The 20079-nt window shown below is 38.9% G+C and overlaps 3 protein-coding genes across 4 annotated transcripts; 1 reads left to right on the top strand and 2 right to left on the bottom strand.

Moving 5' to 3' along the window:
• The first annotated feature begins 8573 nt into the window (after positions 1 to 8573).
• On the top strand, positions 8574 to 10652 carry LOC109209703 (LOB domain-containing protein 22-like). The gene is made up of 2 exons (XM_019373020.1): positions 8574 to 9668; positions 10210 to 10652. The coding sequence occupies exons 1-2, from the start codon at positions 8740 to 8742 to the stop codon at positions 10250 to 10252; spliced, it is 972 nt and encodes a 323-aa protein (XP_019228565.1). The 5' UTR covers positions 8574 to 8739; the 3' UTR covers positions 10253 to 10652.
• Positions 10453 to 13812, bottom strand: LOC109209701 (putative pentatricopeptide repeat-containing protein At1g17630). Of its 2 annotated transcripts, none has more exons than XM_019373017.1 (3): positions 11347 to 13812; positions 11015 to 11116; positions 10453 to 10540 (listed from the first exon to the last, which is right to left on the bottom strand). In XM_019373017.1, exon 1 carries the CDS (start codon positions 13683 to 13685, stop codon positions 11517 to 11519), a length of 2169 nt encoding a protein of 722 aa, XP_019228562.1. In that variant the 5' UTR covers positions 13686 to 13812; the 3' UTR covers positions 10453 to 10540; positions 11015 to 11116; positions 11347 to 11516. The 2 variants fall into 2 exon arrangements, with proteins under 2 accessions (XP_019228562.1, XP_019228563.1); XM_019373018.1 differs by having other exon boundaries at positions 11377 to 13812.
• Positions 13813 to 13972: 160 nt separating this feature from the next.
• Positions 13973 to 20079, bottom strand: LOC109209702 (protein HOTHEAD-like). Its single transcript, XM_019373019.1, has 6 exons — positions 19628 to 20079; positions 18580 to 18982; positions 15856 to 16166; positions 15367 to 15752; positions 14498 to 15066; positions 13973 to 14408 (listed from the first exon to the last, which is right to left on the bottom strand). Exons 1-6 carry the CDS (start codon positions 19716 to 19718, stop codon positions 14354 to 14356), a joined length of 1815 nt encoding a protein of 604 aa, XP_019228564.1. The 5' UTR covers positions 19719 to 20079; the 3' UTR covers positions 13973 to 14353.

Genomic DNA, 20079 nt, shown 5'->3' with positions numbered 1-20079 from the left:
CATCCTCTATCAATAGTCTGTGAGCATTATGTCCTTACTATTTTCATGTGTCCTGATCTGTCAACGTTCAAGTATGCATTTACAATCTGACTACTCCACCCTATAACAAATGAGTTTTACACCTTTCAGACGAAGATCAACTAGTTGATGGTCATTGGAGAACTCTAAGGACTTCACCATTATGCTAGCAAAGGAGACATATCCAAATCTTTCCTTCAAAAATATAATTGTATTAAAAGTTGAGAAATTCGAGGGGCTCCAACAGGAGCGCACCGAGGATTTAGCCCACAGGGCACAAGAGGCAGAAAAGGTGACTGCCATGCAACAAACCATTGACAAATTGACAGACCAACTCAATGTTGTCAATGCTGCTTTACAGGGCCTACTCCGAGGAGGTGGAAACCAAATCGGAGGTGCTGTGAACTCCGCTTCCGCGACAAAGAAGCTGAAAATTCCTGAGCCAAAGCCATACAGTGGAGCTAGGAATGCCAAGGAAGTGGAAAACTTCATCTTTGACGTCGAACAGTATTTCGATGCTGTTGGGGATCTGGAGGAAGCTAAGAAGGTAGCAACTGCTGCCATGTATCTTCAGGGTGATGCTAAACTCTGGTGGCGTGTGAAGTACGAAGCCATCAAGGCCGGTGAAGATGCTCTCGAGACATGGGCCGAACTGAAGGCAGCTATACGCCTGCAGTTCTTCCCCGAGAATGTTGAATATAATGCAAGGAGAAAACTACGAGAGCTCCGCCAGACAAAATCAGTGTGGGACTATGTGTGAGAATTCTCCGCACTCATGCTCAGCATACGCGACATGGGGGATAAGGACAAACTCTTCACCTTCATGGAAGGGTTGAAACCTTATGCCCGCGTGGAGCTACAGAGACAAAGGGTAGATTCCCTTCCCAAGGCCATCCAAGCAGCTGAATGCCTTGGGGACTATCAAATGGAAGCTCGAAGGGACAGGCCTCAGCCGCCTGCCCGAGCAGGGTTCAAAGGGGGCCAACCTAGCAGTGGTGGTCCTAGCAAAAATGGGGGAGATCGGAACTCAAACAATCTAGAGCTCCTTCCTCCGGCAGCAATAGTGGTGCGTCAAACAACAATGATCGGGCGAGAAAGCCTCCTTCAGGATGCCGTCATTGTAGCGGTCCACATTAGAACAATGAGTGCCCACATGCACAGATGAATGCCCATCAGGCTATTGATGATGGGACTGATGACGACTCAGACGATGCGGACCAGACTGAACCAGTAGGTGCCTTCAATGCAATTGTGGGTTCCATTTCTGAGGCACTAGCGGAGACCAGTGCTGGTATTCGTAAGAAGAAGGATTCATGTCCCGTCACCAGGAAAGGGAAAAAGAAGGCGAATGAAGAGACTCCTCTTAAACAAGAGAGGAAGGTGAATGGCAAGCCCATTCGGGCTATGATAGACACGGGTGCTACCCACAACTACTTAGCCTCGACTCAGGTGAAGCGCCTTGGACTAGTTGTAGGGAAAGGTAAAGGTAGCGTCAAGGCTATCAACTCACCTCCCTAGCCAGTGGGTGGAATAGCTAAAGAAGTACCGGTGAAGCTTGGGCCTTACGAAGGAAAATTCAACCTTCGAGTGGTGATCATAGATGACTTCGAGTTGATTGTTGGGCTGGAATTCCTAAGGCAAACCAACACCATGCCTGTACCATTTGCAGACATGCTACTGATGATGGGTACCAATAGGGCCAAGCCCTGCATTATCCCGTGCCTGCCCATGAAGACGGCCGTTGAGAACATCTCGGCCTTGCAGTTGAAGAAGGGGTTCAAAAGGAATGAACCTACGTTCCTGGCAACCCTCTGCACTGAAGATATAGAACGCTCCTCGGGTCCTATTCCTGAACCCGTGAAGGAGTTACTACTGGAGTTTGAAGATGTCATGCCACAAGACATGCCAAAGCGGCTCCCGCCTAGGCGCACTGTGGACCATGAAATTGAGTTGGTGCCGGGCGCGAAGCCACCTGCCCGGGCGCCTTACAGAATGTCACAACCCGAACTCACCGAGCTTCGGAGACAATTGACGGAAATGCTAGATACAGGGATCATTGTACCCTCCAAGTCCCCATATGGGTCCCCTGTTCTATTCCAAAAGAAACATGATGGCAGCCTGCGACTCTGTGTGGATTATCGAGCTCTAAACAAAATCACCGTGAAGAACAAGTACCCTATTCCCCTAATGGCAGACTTGTTTGATAGACTGGGTGGTGCTACGGTGTTCACCAAGATAGATCTGAAGACAGGTTATTGGCAAGTTCGGATTGCAGAGGGTGATGAACACAAGACGACCTGTGTGACAAGATATGGGTCGTACGACTTCCTGGTCATGCCGTTCGGCTTGACCAACGCCCCTGCAACGTTTTGCACTCTCATGAACCAAGTCTTCCGAGAGTACATCGACGAATTTGTGGTGGTCTACTTAGATGACATTGTGGTATATAGCCAGACATAGGAAGAACACCTAGTACACTTGCGGAAGGTTCTAGCTCGGTTGCGGGAGCATGAACTATATGCAAAGTTATCCAAGTGCTCCTTTGCTCAGAAGCAAATTGATTTCCTCGGACATGTCATCAAGGAAGGACGCATCAAGATGGACCAACAGAAAATCCAGGCCATCACAGATTGGCCGCCGCCTAAGGATGTCCACGCCTTGAGGGCGTTCCTTGGCCTATGCAACTTCTACCGGCGGTTTGTGAAGAACTACTCACTTATCGCAGTGCCATTGACAGAACTCCTCAAGAAGGTCACACCTTGGGATTGGGGACCAAGGAGAGCAGAGGCCTTCAACGCATTAAAAGCGGCTATGTCTAGTAGCCCCGTCTTGGCCCTTCCTGATTTGGCCAAGCCGTTCGAGGTACAAACGGATGCTTCTGACTATGCCCTCGGCGGAGTCTTGCTACAAGAAGGGCACCCTGTAGCGTACGAGAGTCGGAAGCTGAAGGATGCAGAGCGGCGCTATGCCGCCCATGAGAAAGAATTATTGGCTGTCGTCCACTGCTTGCGCCTTTGGAGGCACTATCTATTGGGAACCCCGTTCGTGGTCAAGACAGACAACACAGCTGTTAGCTATTTCATGACCCAGCCGAAGCTGAACGGTCGACAGGCTAGGTGGCAGGAACTCCTAGCTGAATTCCACTTCAACTTGGAGTATCGCAATGGAAAGACCAATCATGTTGCTGATGCGCTCAGTCGGAGAGTTGATCTAGCATCGGTGTGCCTACTCGCCACCCTAAGGGGGAGCGAAGTAGCCACATCCATCAAGGACCAAATACGGGATCTACTCATCAAGGATCCTGCTGCTCAGTATTTGGTTGATTTGGTAGGACAGGGCAAGACTCGCCAGTTCTACATGGAAGATGGTATGTTGGAGGAGATTTGCGGAGGACTCTTCTAGCGGAATGTCATGATACTCTGTGGGCCGGCCATCCCGGTGAAGAACGCACCATGGCGTTACTTCGTCGTGCCTATTATTGGCCTCAAATGGCCGATGATGTCGCTCAGTATGTAAAAACTTGTCTAGTATGCCAGAAGGACAAGTCGGACCGCTTGACACAAGCGGGACTCTTGGAACCACTCGCTGTCCCAAAGAGACCTTGGGAAAGCGTTTCTCTGGATTTCATCACCGGATTGCCCAAGGTCGGAGACCTCACAACCATCTTGGTTGTGGTGGACCGGTTTTCCAAGTATGCCACCTTTATTGCAGCCCCACAATATATATCAGCAGAAGATACAGCTCGACTCTTCTTCTCTCATGTCGTCAAATATTGGGGCCTGCCCAAAGACATTGTTAGTGACCGCGACTCACGCTTCACTAGCAACTTTTGGACCCAGCTCTTCAAGTGCCTTGGGTCAAAATTGAGTCACAGCTCAAGTTTTCATCCGCAATCTGATGGCCAGACGGAGCGGTTCAATGGTATGTTGGAGGAATATCTCCGCCACTTTGTAACCGGATCGCAGAAGAATTGGGTGAAGCTTCTGGATGCTGCTCAACTGTGTTTCAATTCACAAAAGAGCTCTAGTACCAACAAAAGCGCTTTTGAAATTGTTACCGGACAACAACCGCTACTCCCACACACTGTGAATGCACCAAACATGGCTAAATCTCCTCGAGCTGCCAGCTTCTCAAAAGAGTGGAAACGGAATTTGGAGATAAGTGCGGAGCTATGCTTGTCAAGCCCAAAAGCGGATGAAAGGCATGCTGATCAGAATCGTCGGCTTGTTGAATGATCAAGTAGAGACAAAAGTGATGGGTCAAGAATTCAAAGGCGGTACTTATTTGCAGGGGTCCATGACCATCGCCTATTGCAAATACATTGGACCCTTGTCCATTGAAAAGCGTTAAATTGGAAAGCGTGCATACCAGGGATGGAAAAATACCCCAAAAGCGTGGTGGAAAATTCAATCGACTCTGTCTCTTCCATGGTAGATCCCCTGAACTATATATAGCGCGGGAAATAGACCGGGAGAATCCTTAAAGGAGAGAACCAGCTCACAATACCCAGTATTCAAAGAGTCCCAATCAAACGGGAAAAGGCGTGTTGAAGCTATCCTTGATGACAGAGGTGATTCATGCCTCAAGGAAAGATACCAAGAGTTTTTTGTGAAATGGCAGGGCTGTGATGCAGAAGAGAATACTTGGGAGAGGGGCACCCGCTCAAAGCTACAAGAGCCTCATTGAAGATATTTTGGCAAGTAAGGCGCCTGAGAGATGTCCGCCAACTCAAGGTGGGGGGAGAATGTCATGGGCGGCTTTTCCAGCCATGCCCCATGACCCCTGTTGGGCGCGCCCCGTGGCGTCCTAAGCAAACTTCCCAATGCCTAGCGCCACGGACGCCCCGTGGTCTTGGCCGCGAGCCAAGTGACAAGCGCGCAGGGCCTCTATCGCCCCACACGATATCCTCGCGAGCGCCAAGCCGCAGGCAGAAGCCAACCAAGCGCCGCGCGCGCAGACCGTGATGCAAAAGACACTGCTGCTGACACGGACCTGCTGCTGCTTATAGAAACCTAAGAGTCATTTTCATTGTAAATTATAGAGTATTTTATTTTCATGTACTATCCATTATGTTTCTCGTAGCTTAATCAAGTCTAGTCTTGTAACTTTGGATTATTTTTTTAAGTACTATTAGGGGGGATCAAGCAATCAAAATTTCTAGCAAGCAAGCAATTCTCTGTACTGTGTCTCTCCCCTCGACACCCGCGTTGCTTTTTCTGTATTAGCTTTCATTAATGCAATCAAGCTCTCTTTCATTCTGAATTCTCATTTCTGTTTCTCATTGCTCTTGAGATTGGTTTTGCCGTAATGGCACTGACAATCTCGTCTAGCGTACGGAGGGGAACCTCAGTTTGGCGGACAGCAACTGCACTGACATCAGTTGCCTAGACTTACGTCGCCCTTCCAAGGAATCTCAGGAAGCGCCGGCGTAACTGTACATATAAATGTCCCACCTGGTAGTAAACTTCGCCAAAGTATCAATTGAAGTTGGGTGTACCCCCTTATTTGTTTGCACTTCAACGGAACGTTTGAAGTCCGAATAATTCGGACGTCATATCCATTAGTAGCTTGTTTGGGTCAAGCTTTTTTTTGGGCAAAAATATCTTCTTTTTTCAGGAAATTTTATCTCATATAGCGAAACTTTACACCTATTTTATTGTAATAAAAACCCTTTTTAAAATTATTATTTTCTATAGTTACCTTTTAGATTTTATAGCAAAAATATGTATTTATAGTCACTTCCTACCGTTAAGCCATTAAATACGCTGTCTAATATTTTTCTCAATCATTCTTTCAGTTTATTCTCTCCAAAAATCACCGCATAGCATCTTATTTTTCTCTCTACGGTCTCTCTCTTCTCTCTCCGCTCGCATGGAGACCTAGTAGCTGCCATGGCCGTTTTCCAATAATTTTTTTGCTTCCAAATTTCTCTCCCCAGCTCTCTCCTTTATCAGCTCCATTGTCTCCCTCAATAGTTGTTTTAAAATATTCACCATTGTTAGGTTTTCTACAGAATATCCACTAAAGCACTCAATTTCGAAGGGCCATCTTTTGATACTATAAAAGCTTTGTTAGGGTTTCTGCAGAATACCCACTAACGCACTCAATTTCGAAGGGCCATCTTTCGATTTGCAAATCACTCAAGAGGTTCCTGTATTTGCAGGTTCATCAGCAACCATTGAAGTGAGAACAAAAATACGCAATGACCCTAATTGTAGATGTATTTATATGTATTTGAGTCCGAATACATTAATTTTTAGTTTGTACAGTGATTTTTTCTTCTTGTATTTAGATGTATTTATATGTATTCGATAAGGCATACACTGATTTTTATTTTGTACATTGATTTTTGATTGTTGTATTTAGATGTATTTATATGTATTTGAGTTCATACAACAATATTTTTAAATACATTGTTAGTTCTATCATTTTGATGTTATTCATCGATTAGTTATGCATTCAATCTAACTGTATTTATCTGTATTTTCAACCTAACTGTATCCATCTGTATTTAAAACAACAATACAGTGAAATACAGTAAAATACTCTCAATACAAATAGAAAATCAATGAATACAACCGATGAAATATACTCAATAACGCAGTAATACCATGTATTAGGAATAAATAAAATATAATAAATACAAAAATAAACTTGAATACATTGAACACAACTGTTAGATACAACATAATACAAGCACTAGGTTTATTATGAAATATGCAGGCAGTAGGTTACTATTACAGGTTGTATCCGGCATAAATACATGATGTATTCATATACAGAAAATCGAATACAAACACTAGGTTTATTATGAACCTCTAACAATGTTAGGAAAAAAAAACTCGAACTGTATCCGAAAAAAGAGGGACCAAAACTATGAAGAATGCTCTATTTTTTTGGTGTTTAGTGTCTGATAAATCTTCTCGTTAATTGGATTGATAATGTTGTGTGATATAATTGATTTAGGTGAGTTATATTAGGAGTGTATCCCATTAAATTAGCATATTTCCACTATTAAACAAATGGAGAGACCTATTATTACGTTGTATTCATGAATACATGGTATGAATACATGTGAATACAGCGGCTGACAGCTGGACTGCCCTATTTTTTAGCCGATTTTTGCTACTGTATTCATGAATACAGTAGCTCGAATAATCGAATACATTACCATAACAATTGAAAGGTAGCTACGAAGAGTAATTATGTATATAGTAGCTATAAGAAGTTAATAGCCACTAAACAATAGTCATTTCTGAAAATTCTTCTTCTTTTCAAAGTAAATATGTTTGGCCAAGTTTTTTGGAGGAAAAAAGTGTTTTTGATAAATTTTTGCGACGCAGAAAAAAATAGCTTCTTTTCAAAAGCACTATTTTGAAAAGCACTCTGAGAAAAATACATTTAGAAATAATTTTTAAAAGCTTGGCCAAACACTAATTGTTTCGCAAAAGTACTTTTCAAATCAATTACTAAAACACAAACTACTTATCATCAAAAGTAATTTTTTGAAAAGCACTTTTGAGAAAAAATATTTTTCAAAATAAACTGATTTAAGAATCTTGGCCAAACAGGCTATTTGTGTTTTTGATATTTTTTAGAAAAGATTAACCACCTAACAAATACATAATCTTCATTGTAGTAACAAATGGTGTCACTAATGTCAATCAACAACCTATCACAAACAGAAAGGAGTATTTGCATTGATTGAGTTTACAGCCAAATATTTATAGATATATGACATAAAATGCTAATTGTGGATAGACAATTGTAGATGGTTGCAGAAAAGATCAATCCGAACTAATCCTTATAGAGTCTCGAGCAACTATAAAAGATGAATACAACACCACGTCACCAACTCATACAATATATACGAATCGTCTTTATATATTCTATGTGTTTCTTGTTTATATTAAGTTCAGTCTTTTCGTTAGTTTTAACTACTTTGACCATCTCTCATGAATATACTAGTTTAAGCATCAAAATATGGTTAATCATGTCTTGATTTTTTTTCCTTTATAATTTATCGTACTACCATTTTGTCATATAACACACAAAGTTTTACAAATGATATACTAGGAACTTTTATTGTTTCTTGAGCGCTTAGTATTCAATGAATACTCTTTTTAACTAATCAAGATAGGTCCAGTTTAGATAACAACCATCAATAAAAATACTCTTCAATAAAGCCACACATAACTTCACGGTGTTAAAAGAAAAATCTACTTGCGGATCTTGTTTATTAGAATTAGGGTATTATATGCATATTTAATAAAAAAAGGGACAAAAAATTACATGACCTCAGTTACGACAATAAATTGCTCTTGGATATAGATGTTCAAATTTCCACAAGAAAGCTTCCCTTTTCACTTTGTTTTTTTCTTCATTTTGTTAATATAGAAAAAACCACAGCCACTCTAACCTTTCATTATTTATCAAAGCATTTTAACTATTATTATAGGATACTAAATTACAATATCGTGTGTATGCGTGTAGAGAGAAAGAAAGAGAGATTAAATGACAATACATGTTTGTTTATGTCAATATAAATATAAAGAAGCGTTGTGAGCCTCTCATTTGGTGTAAGTTGGTTACATTAGCAAGGAGAAAAGAAGGGAGGAACTCAAAACAAAGCTCTCTATCTAATCCTCTTTCTCCATCCCCGCCGGAGACGCAGCACAAATCTCCCTGCAAAACAAATCAATAACTTATAATAATTACAATATGCAGAATCAAATGACCACCATTAGCACCCCCATTCCTAATCACCCCCACACTCGCACAACATTCACCACTGCTAATAACCTTAATCATAACTATAGTACTAAGCGCATTAACAATAACAACAACAACAACAATAACAAGAACGTTCTTCTTCGTGTCAACGGTGCAGGCCAAGCTTGTGCTGCATGCAAATATCAACGTCGGAAGTGTGCTCCCGACTGCGTTCTTGCCCCTTATTTTCCTCATGATCGCCAACGCCAATTCCTCAACGCGCATAAATTGTTTGGGGTAAGCAACATTACCAAGATTATTCGACACTTAGATCAACCTCTCAAAGACGAAGCCATGCGCACCATCATCTTCCAATCTGACGTTCGTGCCAATGACCCTGTTGGTGGTTGTTATCGTATCATTCGAGACCTGCAACGCCACATTGATTATTGCAAAGCGGAGCTAGATATCGTTCTTCATCAACTCGCTTACTGCAGAGCACAGGCTGTTGCTGCTGCTGCCTCAGAACAACAGATATTAGCAGATCATCATGCAACTGAGGAATCATTCACTGAAAATAATTGTGATGGCGTCGTGAATCAGGCAGATCCGTTGGTGAATAATAATGTATCTTCGTATGATCAACAGACTGTAGACTACCATCCTCATAGTTATTATAATCATCCTAGTTGTCAGCAAGGTGAAGATGATCAGCAATATGATGAAATTCAAGATGGCCAATTAGATTTAGCAGATATTAACTTCCCTTGGAGCTTGCATGAACAAGAATCCACGTATACATCGGCACCTAATTCTTTGATGAAGCAACTTTCTGTTCATGACCAATGTGACAATATCAAGCCTATTCTGGAGGGAATTACAGGTTTTGGAGAAGAAGGCCTAAGTTTCGAACATGACCAAGCTTTTGATCAACACAGGTTAGTAATTACATGCACTTTGTTTTTTATTCTTTTTACCCTTCAGAAGTATGTATGTTGATGTTTCTAAGAACATCTGAGCTTTGATTATTTTATCTTGAGTTTAAGTATTTAAAGGAGCTCAAAGATCAAATGATGAGTTTGGATAACATAAAAATCGTTGATTTTCATTTGTCTGTTATCATAGCTTGATCAGTTTTAGGGAAAAAGAGTAGATTATGGTTTTACTGAATGGATCTTCATGCATTTCTACAGTAGTTTTTGCACATTTTAATATAGTCTACAATATCTAAATGTTATTTACAATTATAGGATCTAGAATGTAAATGCTGATCTCAATTTTTAGTTTGTTAACCATTTTAAACTCAAAACAACTCAACATTTGATCCCTGATTAACCCTAGTGTAGCCATTTAGAAGAAAAGACAATAAAACAAGAGGAGAACAGGGTTATGGTATATTAAGAGTTGCTCTCCTTTATCTTTAATTCTTTCTATATTTGGAACATAATTTTGACACTTGTTCATTGCACAATAATGAAGCTATTCAACAAGGGAACATAGTCCCATCGAAGGAAGAGGGTGAATCCTTTCCACATGCTCGAAGATCAAGATCTAAAGGTGCTGCTACTCTGTTTACCTTCACAAACTGCACTTCGCTGAATTTTTGTAGTAGAGAGATCCGCAAGAGGAAATTTCTTTTGAGTCAACTGACTTCACAATTTTGCCCGAACTCCCAATGAGCAGTGCATATTTTGTTCTTCCTTTCTTTTAAGTGCCAAACAATCAATCGGTATGCAAAACTAGCTACCAATTGGTCTGCAGGGGTCTTCACTCATCGTAAATTCATGCAGTTGGAATCCATATGGTTTTACTGAAAAGCAAAGGCACATATGCTTAGACATGTGACAATAAATTGGCAGTACTAGAAATTAGATTTGCTTATTTACTTCTGATTTCATGAGTCAAATGATAGTGGTGGTGTACATTCACTATTCTGATTCCTTGATACAAAAACTGGAAAAGAAAGGTTGCATGAGTTTAGGCATGTGATGATAAATTCGCAAACCAAGAAATCACTTGCAGATAGAATTGAGGTTTCATGAGTCAAATGCTAGTGGTACTGTATATTCACTATTCTGAAGCAACTGCTCTTGATACAATTCACATTCTTCCTTGTCTGTGAAAAACCAAGGTACATGAAAGGCCAAGTTTCATCATTTTTCACCAGTTCCAGCTCATGAAAAACACCGTTTCCTTTATATGCAGCTTAAAATAAATGAGACTTCAGTTTCAACGGCATCCAGTTACCAATTTGTATAAGAAACTAAGATATCAATATACTTACAGCAACCATAAATGACTCTCTGCCAAACTTCTGCCATTGCTCCTTTTATAGTTTTCCAGTTTCTGCAAGCTCATCAGCTCCTTGCGACATGGCAATTCAAGCCTGGGTAAATCAGACAGTAAATCATAGATGTATCGGTATCTAAATAATCCTTATTGTACGAAACTATAACTGAATCCCATCTATCATGCAGGCTTATCAGATTTGGACCCAAATTATCATGAGCTTATACAGCAGATTAGTGAACATTTAGCACTTTTAAAACATGTATTGAGAATTCAAACTAGAAAGAAAGAAATTATAGTAAGATTGAATATATCAAGATGCGACACCTCTTTTCTGGGAAGTGAAATCGTACATACGTGAGCAATGAAGTGACTGCACAGCAAACTCGTTGGCCCATGAAATATATAGATACAAAAACTGGAAGAGGAGGTGGCTTTGAGCAGGTTTAGAGATCAAATCATAGTTTTCCAGCATTGAGCATAAGACACTGAATTCTTCATGATGCCAAATACAGATAGTCTTCTTGTTCTTCTGCAAATTGTAAAGCAGAGCTTTTTTGGGGCATGATTCCTTCCTTAGCCATATGAAGGCTTAGAATATTAAGCATTATATGAACATCTTCCATCCCCGAGTCCATAGGTTGCCCTGCTAAGAACATATAAACCTTCTTTTTCACCTCAATCCAACTTTGTCCTGGAGTTTTTTTCAAACCCTGTGTCTTTGCTGATATCCTCACATTTGCTGAATCCTTCCACCTTCCATTTCCAGCATATAAATTACAGAGCAACATGTAGCTCCCCGTCATCTCAGACTCAAGGTTAAAAATCTGAGCAGCGGTTTCTTCTGCGACTTCCGTGTTTTTATGCATTTTACAAGAGTTAAGCAGTGCTCCCCAGACACAGGCATTGGGCCTCATTGGCATGTTTTGCACCATTTCACTAGCCCTCTGCAATAGCCCAGCACGGCCAAGAAGATCTACCATACAAGCATAATGCTCCATTTGTGGTTCAATTCCAAACACTTTCTTCATCTGATCGAAAACTTTATTCCCCTCGTCAACAAGGCCTGCATGACCACATGCAGAAAGAACTGCAACAAAAGTAACTTCATCTGGCTTAGTTCCAGCGTTAATCATCTGTTCAAAAGTTTCTAGGGCATTAACACCAAGTCCATGCATTCCAAATCCAGAAATTATTGTGTTCCATGAAATTAAATCTTTTTTTCCTATGCCCTCAAATATTATGTTTCCTTTCTGCAGACTACCACACTTCATGTACATATTAACCAACCCATTCCCCACCAAAGTATTTTTGTCCATTAGAAACCGTACTGAATAACCATGGACTTCCATACCAAGACGGAAGTTTGAAAGCTCTGCACAAACTGATAAAACACTCGAAATTGTAACATCATTGGCCACAACTCTAGCAACTTGCATACGTCGAAAGATTTCTAAAGACTCCTCGTGCCTCTCAGCCATAGCAAAAGCCCCTATAACAGCACTCCAACTTATGACGTTAGGTTTCATCATTGGATCATCTAACTCTTGTAACTGCAAAAATAAAGAATAGGCCTCGTTACATAACCCTGATTCTGCGTAACAAGATACTAAAGAATTCCAGGTCACTATAGTCTTTAATTGCAATCCAGAGAACAGACATTCAGCCTGTTTCACAGCACCACTTTTCCCATACGTGCACAATAATGAGTTTATCACAATAGAATTATTCTCAAAGCCCCCCTTAATAACATATCCGTGCACTGTCTCACACTTACGAATCGCATCGTCACCAACACAAACTGATAATACAACAGCAAGTGCCTCAGCAGTGGCTTCAACTTCTTTCTTTCTCATCAAAACATAAAGTTTCCACGTATCTTGGTTACGTCTACACCTAGCAAAACTAGATAATAAGGACGTCCAAGTCACAGAATTTGGTTCAAACCCCTCAAGTTCCATCTGTAAAAACGTCTCGTATGCAGCATCACAGTCAAAGTTCTGCGCAAAACCCGAAACAATAATGTTCCATGATATTTGAGTTCTCACGGTCATTCTATCAAACACTTTATGTGCAATATCCACTCGTCCAATCTTGCCGTACATATTCATCAATTCATTTCCAACATGAAGATGATCTCGAAAACCCATTTGTACAACATGACAATGCACTATGCTACACAGATTATAGTCACCCAACATACCGCATGCTCTTATAATTAGAGGAAAACCAAACCCATCAGCCAAACTTCCAAATTCACGCATTTTAATATAAAGCTTTACAGCCTCTTCACATTTTCCATGGGAGACGTTAGCCCTCAAGATCGAATTCCACAAAAGTAAATTCGAGAAGCACTCACTTGGGCAGGTTTCAAATACTTTTTGGGCTTCATTGAGAAGCCCAAATTTAGCGTAAATAGATATGAGTCTGGCAGCTATAAAAGAAGAGTTTGATGAACCAGTAATTATGAACTTTGCATGGATTTGCTTCAGTTGTTTAAGATTATGAAGGCTGCATTGTTGAAGTAGGTGGTCCAACAAGTCAAGCTGATGATGATTTTGGGTGTTGTGAGATTGATTGGCTGAAGAAAGAGAATGAAAAAAGTTGAAAATTGAAGAAAATGGAGGGAGGGAAGTAAGACGCCTTGACCAACGGCCGTGAATCATATCCTCCTCGTCTAAAAATTGTTTCTTTATAGAGAATACACACTATTATGTATGTGCAGCAGCTTTTGCAATGGCTAAATTGGACGGAAAATTATTCTGTGATCGACGCGTCGCTACGAACAACAATTGTATTCTTTTGTTGTGACTTCAATTTTGGATTAGGAAAACTCACATTGAGCTTATGTATTTTACAAATTGAATCAAATTCAAGAAACAAACTTTACCTTAAAAGGAAGCAAAAAGAAGGGTGATATTCAGAGATTTGAAGTTTAGAATACAGATGCCTATTATATAACAAGCACTTCATATACATTACTTATGGAGGGCACACACAAAAATAAAAATCTTATCACATCCGGTGTTTACATAAATGACATTTCTCTTTCATATACATTCAATAATCACGGTTAGTTAATGTATATAATCTCCTCAATCTACCATGTATAACAATGATATACTAATGTAGTTACACCGGGTGTGTGTACGTTTTTTCATCCTATGTAGTCTTCTTCTTTATGACAAGCCAAACTATACAGACTCCACATAACTGTTTGCCAAAGAATTAAAATGACAAAACTTGCACTTATCTCAAAAGAACCACTCCAGCCACCTACTACCACTCAGTTCTCCACCGCAAAAAGAAACTAAGAAATGGATTTATAGGGTCTTTATAAACCAGCTGCTCTTCCTAATCTTTCTCTTAAAATCTGTACTCCCATGTACCTGCATCAAATTCATCATCACAGAAACCAATTAGTATAATTGACTAGCCAAACCTCTTCAGGAAACTTGTAATTAATGTATGATTTTACCTGCCCATCATCATAAGTGTGGCTTGAGGATTGGTGCCTGGCGACTCAGTGAATGTCGAACCATCAATGACACGGAGCCTGTGGACATTAATAACCCTGTAATCAGAGGTTACCACCTTGCCGACATGGCAACCCCCGTGATAGTGCCATATTGTGAGCACAGTGTCTTTGCAGAACTGTTCAAGTGACTCTGTATCATTAGTTTGTTTCGGTATAAGATTAATATTAGCTTGGACACTTATGTTAAGCAACTTGTCCAATGTCTCCTTGTCGCACTGCGTGTAGTTGTTGAAATGTTTTGACTTCACAAGCTTTTCCATAATTCGTATGCCATTTACACATCGTTTTAGATCGCGTGGATGGCTGAAGTAGTTGAAGGTGACAGACGGAATGTCATCAATGTTGGTACTCTTTAGGCTAATCTTCCCTGTTGATAAAGGTGTAGCTATCTTTGCTAATATGAAACCTCCCCTGAATGCTTCTTGAGGAACATTTTTCTTGTTTCTTTTGTACACATCAATCGCTTCTTGTGTTCTTTGCTTTGGAGGAACGGTGGACAGTTGCCCTATCTGGTTATTACAAAATGTGCAACGTATGTCAGAAAAAGGATTGAAGGTCTAGCGCCTTCTATTATGAAGTCACAAGGAGTTTAAGGGTATATGCTATGTCTCATAAGCCATGTTCTGGCTCCTGCCACTAAAAGTTGTCAGCTTGTTTTAGTATGTAAACTAATGACTAATGAGGATGTCTCTAGCAAGACGAGAACCGATTGCAGGTATTAGGCGTTCCTTAACCAGCGATGTATATAAGCTCAAGATAAAAGTTACTCTAACTTTAACTTGAAAGAAGTTGGAAGTTTTATGACTAACCTCAGCTGAAATGACACCATGATTGCAATGAATGCTGTCTTCGGTTTGTCCATATCCACTACTAGCTTCAATATAGACCCCCATCTTGGTAATTCCAACCGTCTGGATCAGCGACTGCTCGACAGGCCTATCCGTGGGAACAAATATGGTGTTTAAGGGGTTGTCTGACATGCCTTTACCGACGAATTTATTGTCAAGTACCACCGGGATGTTCAATTTTTCCAATTCTTTCTTTGGTCCTATTCCACTGAGCATCAGAATTTGAGGGCTTCCAATTGCACCAGATGATACTATAATTTCACTTCCCCTTCTCTTTGAAAGAAATGCTTTGTGTTTGTTCCCATTTTCATCTTTGAATATGACTCCTACTGCTCTTGGCTTCTTTCCTACACAATTTTAATATCATCATCTCATTGAAGACAGATTTTTACCAGTACGAGTTTACTATATCTTGGACTAGATGTATTAGATTAATTTGACATGTAATACCTGATGTGTCAAACTCAATCTTTTGAACTGTTGCATGGACCAAAACATGAAGCTTCTCAGGGTTGGCTGAGGTGAGTAGTTCAGCTGCAGATTTACGACGACCAGACCTGTCGAAAATGGTTCCTCCAAACTTGGTTCCATATACGTGATCATACGTGAATCCATTAAAAGGTGAGATACCAACTTCTAAAAGGCCGTCCTTTACAGCTCTTTGCCATGGTGCCAAGTTTGGTTTATGAACAATTTGCTTCTCAATCCAGGGGTATGATTCATTCACCAGTTTAGAATCCCATCCTGCTTTCTTGATATAACTACAAGTTCAAAGGATCATAGCATGATCAATTCATCAATCTACCATCAATATATTTTTCCTCCACCAAGAAAAAGAGAAATAAAAAAAATGTTCTCAAAAGCTGGAATTTTCTAGCCAAACATAGGCCACAGCCTATGCAAGCCATATTCCTTTAAAGATTTATCTTATATTCACTGACGGTGTAAATGAAAATATTTACACAGTAATTACAGCTTAACTTACAGTAGAATGTTACTGTTATATTTTTCAGGTTACTACTTCCTCTGATTACGGATAGTTACTTTTACAATACCTCTAAGGTGATGGTGATCTAATAGCGTAAAAGAAAAAAGAAAGTTTACGTTGTTAGTGTATAGAGGTTAAACTCTTAAAATGAAAAATTACAAAGTTTACATGCATGTTAGCAGAAGAAAAGACATTAATTGCTTATGTACCTACATTTCTGTTTCATATTTGTATTTCAACAACATTGTGCTAAATAGCAAGTATGATTATTTAAACTTTGTAAGCACAATGGCAACTACTATCATAAAGAGGAAAATTAAATTATTGGCCTTAAGTAGTAAATACAATAAATGAGGATAGAGACCTGGTAGTTGCGATGTTTTAAGTAGGCAGTGGGCTGCATTTGTGGGTAGATATGGCTTTACAACCAACCACATGTCTGGTTATCATATTGTGCATTTCCTACCAAATCTTTGTTTCAACTTTCAAGCTAGGCAAAAAAGCACATATGGAGACAGATATTACATGCACAGCTATTTTAAGAGAAGAATTCATCAAATTAAGGACCCAGGACAGTACCCTCCAGCTTCATGTTCAGGAAACAATGGAAGAAATCACAAACATTTTACAAATACTCCCTCCCATCTATCTTCTAACGTCTTGACGCCATCAATTAAAAAAATAATTTAATAACATTAATCATAAAAGTTATTTGACTAAATTACACTTTATATGTCTAACAACACTTATTTTGGACCAAACTGGTTTGTCTAAAACAACATTCATTTACTAAAGAGAGTAACATATATCAAGATCAATAATGGGGTCTAACCATGAGTATCCCCACAATATTTTGAATCCTAAAGTATTTTGGTGATTAATATTCTACTTATAGATACTCTTTTACGTGCAGTGATGATGACAATTATGCATTAATTTTGAATCACCTGCCCTTTTGGTTTATCGAAAGTTGAATCAACCAATAATAAGAGCGAGAGGAAATGCCTCTTCCAACAATATATCCAATATAATCCCAAAAGAGAGGCCTGAAGAGGATTGTGGGTATACAGACCGGCCTTAACTCTATGTCCAATATAATCCTACAAGAGGGTCTGCGTACGCACACCTTACCCTTACCTTGTGAAGATAGAAATGTTATTTTCGATAAAGAATATTTCTTCCATTTTAGGAATTTGAAACCCATGTGAGGTCTCCCAATGATTTAATTGCATAAAGCCAGGTCAATTTACTATGACTTTAAAAAAAATCTAACACCATTGAAAGCTATGAGTTGGTTTAACTTTTCTAGTTGGGAGACATTATTAATTCATTGACCAACCTTCTGTTTGGCTTTTCTTAATTTATTACTCCCTCCGGTCTAAAATAAGTGATTTTTTCAGATTTCAAGAATGAATTAATTACTTTTTTCCTACATTGTCCTTGGAGTAAATAGTGTTGGAATATGTGTCAGGAGTGTTTATGTGAGATAGTAAAGGTTAATATGGTCAATTTCATTGCTAATTAATGCTAAAAGGTAGATTTCTTAATTTGTGTGAAAACATCCAAAAAATCACTTATTTTGGACCGGAGGGAGTAAAACCTAATAGTATCTTCACCATACAGTAATAGAACTCAAGGATAAAATTTATATTATATTGATAATGTAAAGGACTTTTTACGTAATTGGATTGTTAGATTATTATTAAAATAATTACAAACAATTATCCATATGCCAATTTATATGATACTCTTTCATTTTTAATCTGTCCCAAATAAAAAGAATAACATGTTTCTATATTTAGAAACAATTTACCTTTAAGTTTTCTTTTTATTCTTAATGAAATGATTTATAGTCACATAAATTACTAAGGCTGGTTTTAAACCATAAATTTAAAATTCTTTTTTTATTTCTTACACTTCATGCCCATCAAATACTGTCACTTTAATTTGGACATTGAAGTACATGTAAATGATGTAATAAACACACATTCTAAGTACGTAGAAGTAAAATTCAAACTCAAAGTCGAGAGAACAGGACGTTAAAAAAGAGCAGCCCGATACACAAGACATTCTGTATTCACATAGGGGTCCGGGGAAGGGTCGCACCCAAGGACGCAACAGAACGTTAGCAACAAGAAATGTACACATGAAGGGCGCAAGCAATCAGATTAGGTTAATTTACAAACCTTGAGCTAGCACGACTGTAGAAACCAGCATTGATGCAACTGCCTCCGCCCAAGATTTTAGCTCTTGAATTGAAGACTCCATCAGTTGAGACGAAAATTTGGGAAGCAGAAGATGGTGAAGTGTCAGCCAAAGAGATATGAAAGTTTTGCATGAATGACACATTTGTATTTGCAAATGGAACTCCTCCTCTTTCCAGTAATAACACACTGAATTTCTGTGACAAAGTTGCTGCCAAAGGACAACCAGCTGTGCCTCCTCCCACTATTATGTAGTCATAATTTGCCTTTTGGCTCCCAACATTTGATGATGAAGATGAAGATGATGATGATGATGATGAGAATGAGAATGAGCTTGCAGCTTTTATAAATGGATATCTATGTTTCCATGATTCCCATTTGCTTGCTGCTTTACACAAAATTAAAGAGTCCCATTGTTAGAAATTATAAAGTGTAGGGGATTAACGACAGTATAATGAATTTTACACTATCAGTATATTTTAACATGTCAAGTAACTTATTTATCTTATTTGTCCACGTTATTAATCTCACTTATATATATGTTGTCCGCAACGTATAGTTATCTTTTAGATGACTTTAATTATCATGTAAAAGTTATTTTAGGTGATCTGATAGTATAAAAATTGTAGTGTTGGTTGATTGGCTCTGAAAATCTAAAATTCAGTTCTCACTTAGCTAACTAGCAACTCTTTTTTGTTTTGGCCTTTTAATTTATAGTTTAATTTTTTTTTTAATTATACCATCTGACTGCAAGTAGGCCTGATGATTCAGATAAAAAAAGGTATACTTGCAGTAAATGGATATGCTCAAGAAACAAGAAAAAAGAAGTTATAAATTAAGGGAAAAGAATTGTTTATAGGACAAAACATGGACATTAGCCCATCAAAAAATAAGGAATAGAAATTGAGAACAAAGCTCTGGAACTTCTTCTTCGTTTCTCTCTGTTTTCACCTGATTTCCAATAAAAAGTTTCTTTGAAAAAGTAATCAAAACAAGTAAAAAAAAAATTGTGTAGTGAAAGAAAAAGTACCTTGAGTGAGAGGGAGAGATGAATTAAAGTTGAGCCATAGAAGTACTAAAGAGAGAAGGAGCTTCACAATCACAGGACCAACCACAGCCATTGAGCTCAGACACAAACCAAAGAAACTCCCAGCAGGAGAACTGAATTCTTCCACCTCAAACTACTACTAGCTCAGTTTGATGTGGCTTTATTTGGTTGGCCTTGTTCTGTGTGCATCTATAATATACTATATATATAGAACTATCTACATATATATATACTTGCACTTGATTCGCTTAGATCTTATAGAATTCCGCAACTACTACATTAATTGTTAGTAAACAAATAGGACATGATATAGAGTATAAAATTTTTGGTACACAAATTTAAGCTATATATATACACCGTCAGCATTAACAAATAAATTTTGTAGCATCACTGTAATTTATCATATGTAAAGAATCTAGCAGTTTATATATGTT

The sequence above is a fragment of the Nicotiana attenuata genome, unplaced genomic scaffold (assembly GCF_001879085.1).
Source record: "Nicotiana attenuata strain UT unplaced genomic scaffold, NIATTr2, whole genome shotgun sequence".
NCBI lineage: Eukaryota > Viridiplantae > Streptophyta > Magnoliopsida > Solanales > Solanaceae > Nicotiana > Nicotiana attenuata.
The sequence above is the reverse complement of the archived record's forward strand: the minus strand, read 5'-3'. Positions and strand labels throughout refer to the sequence as shown.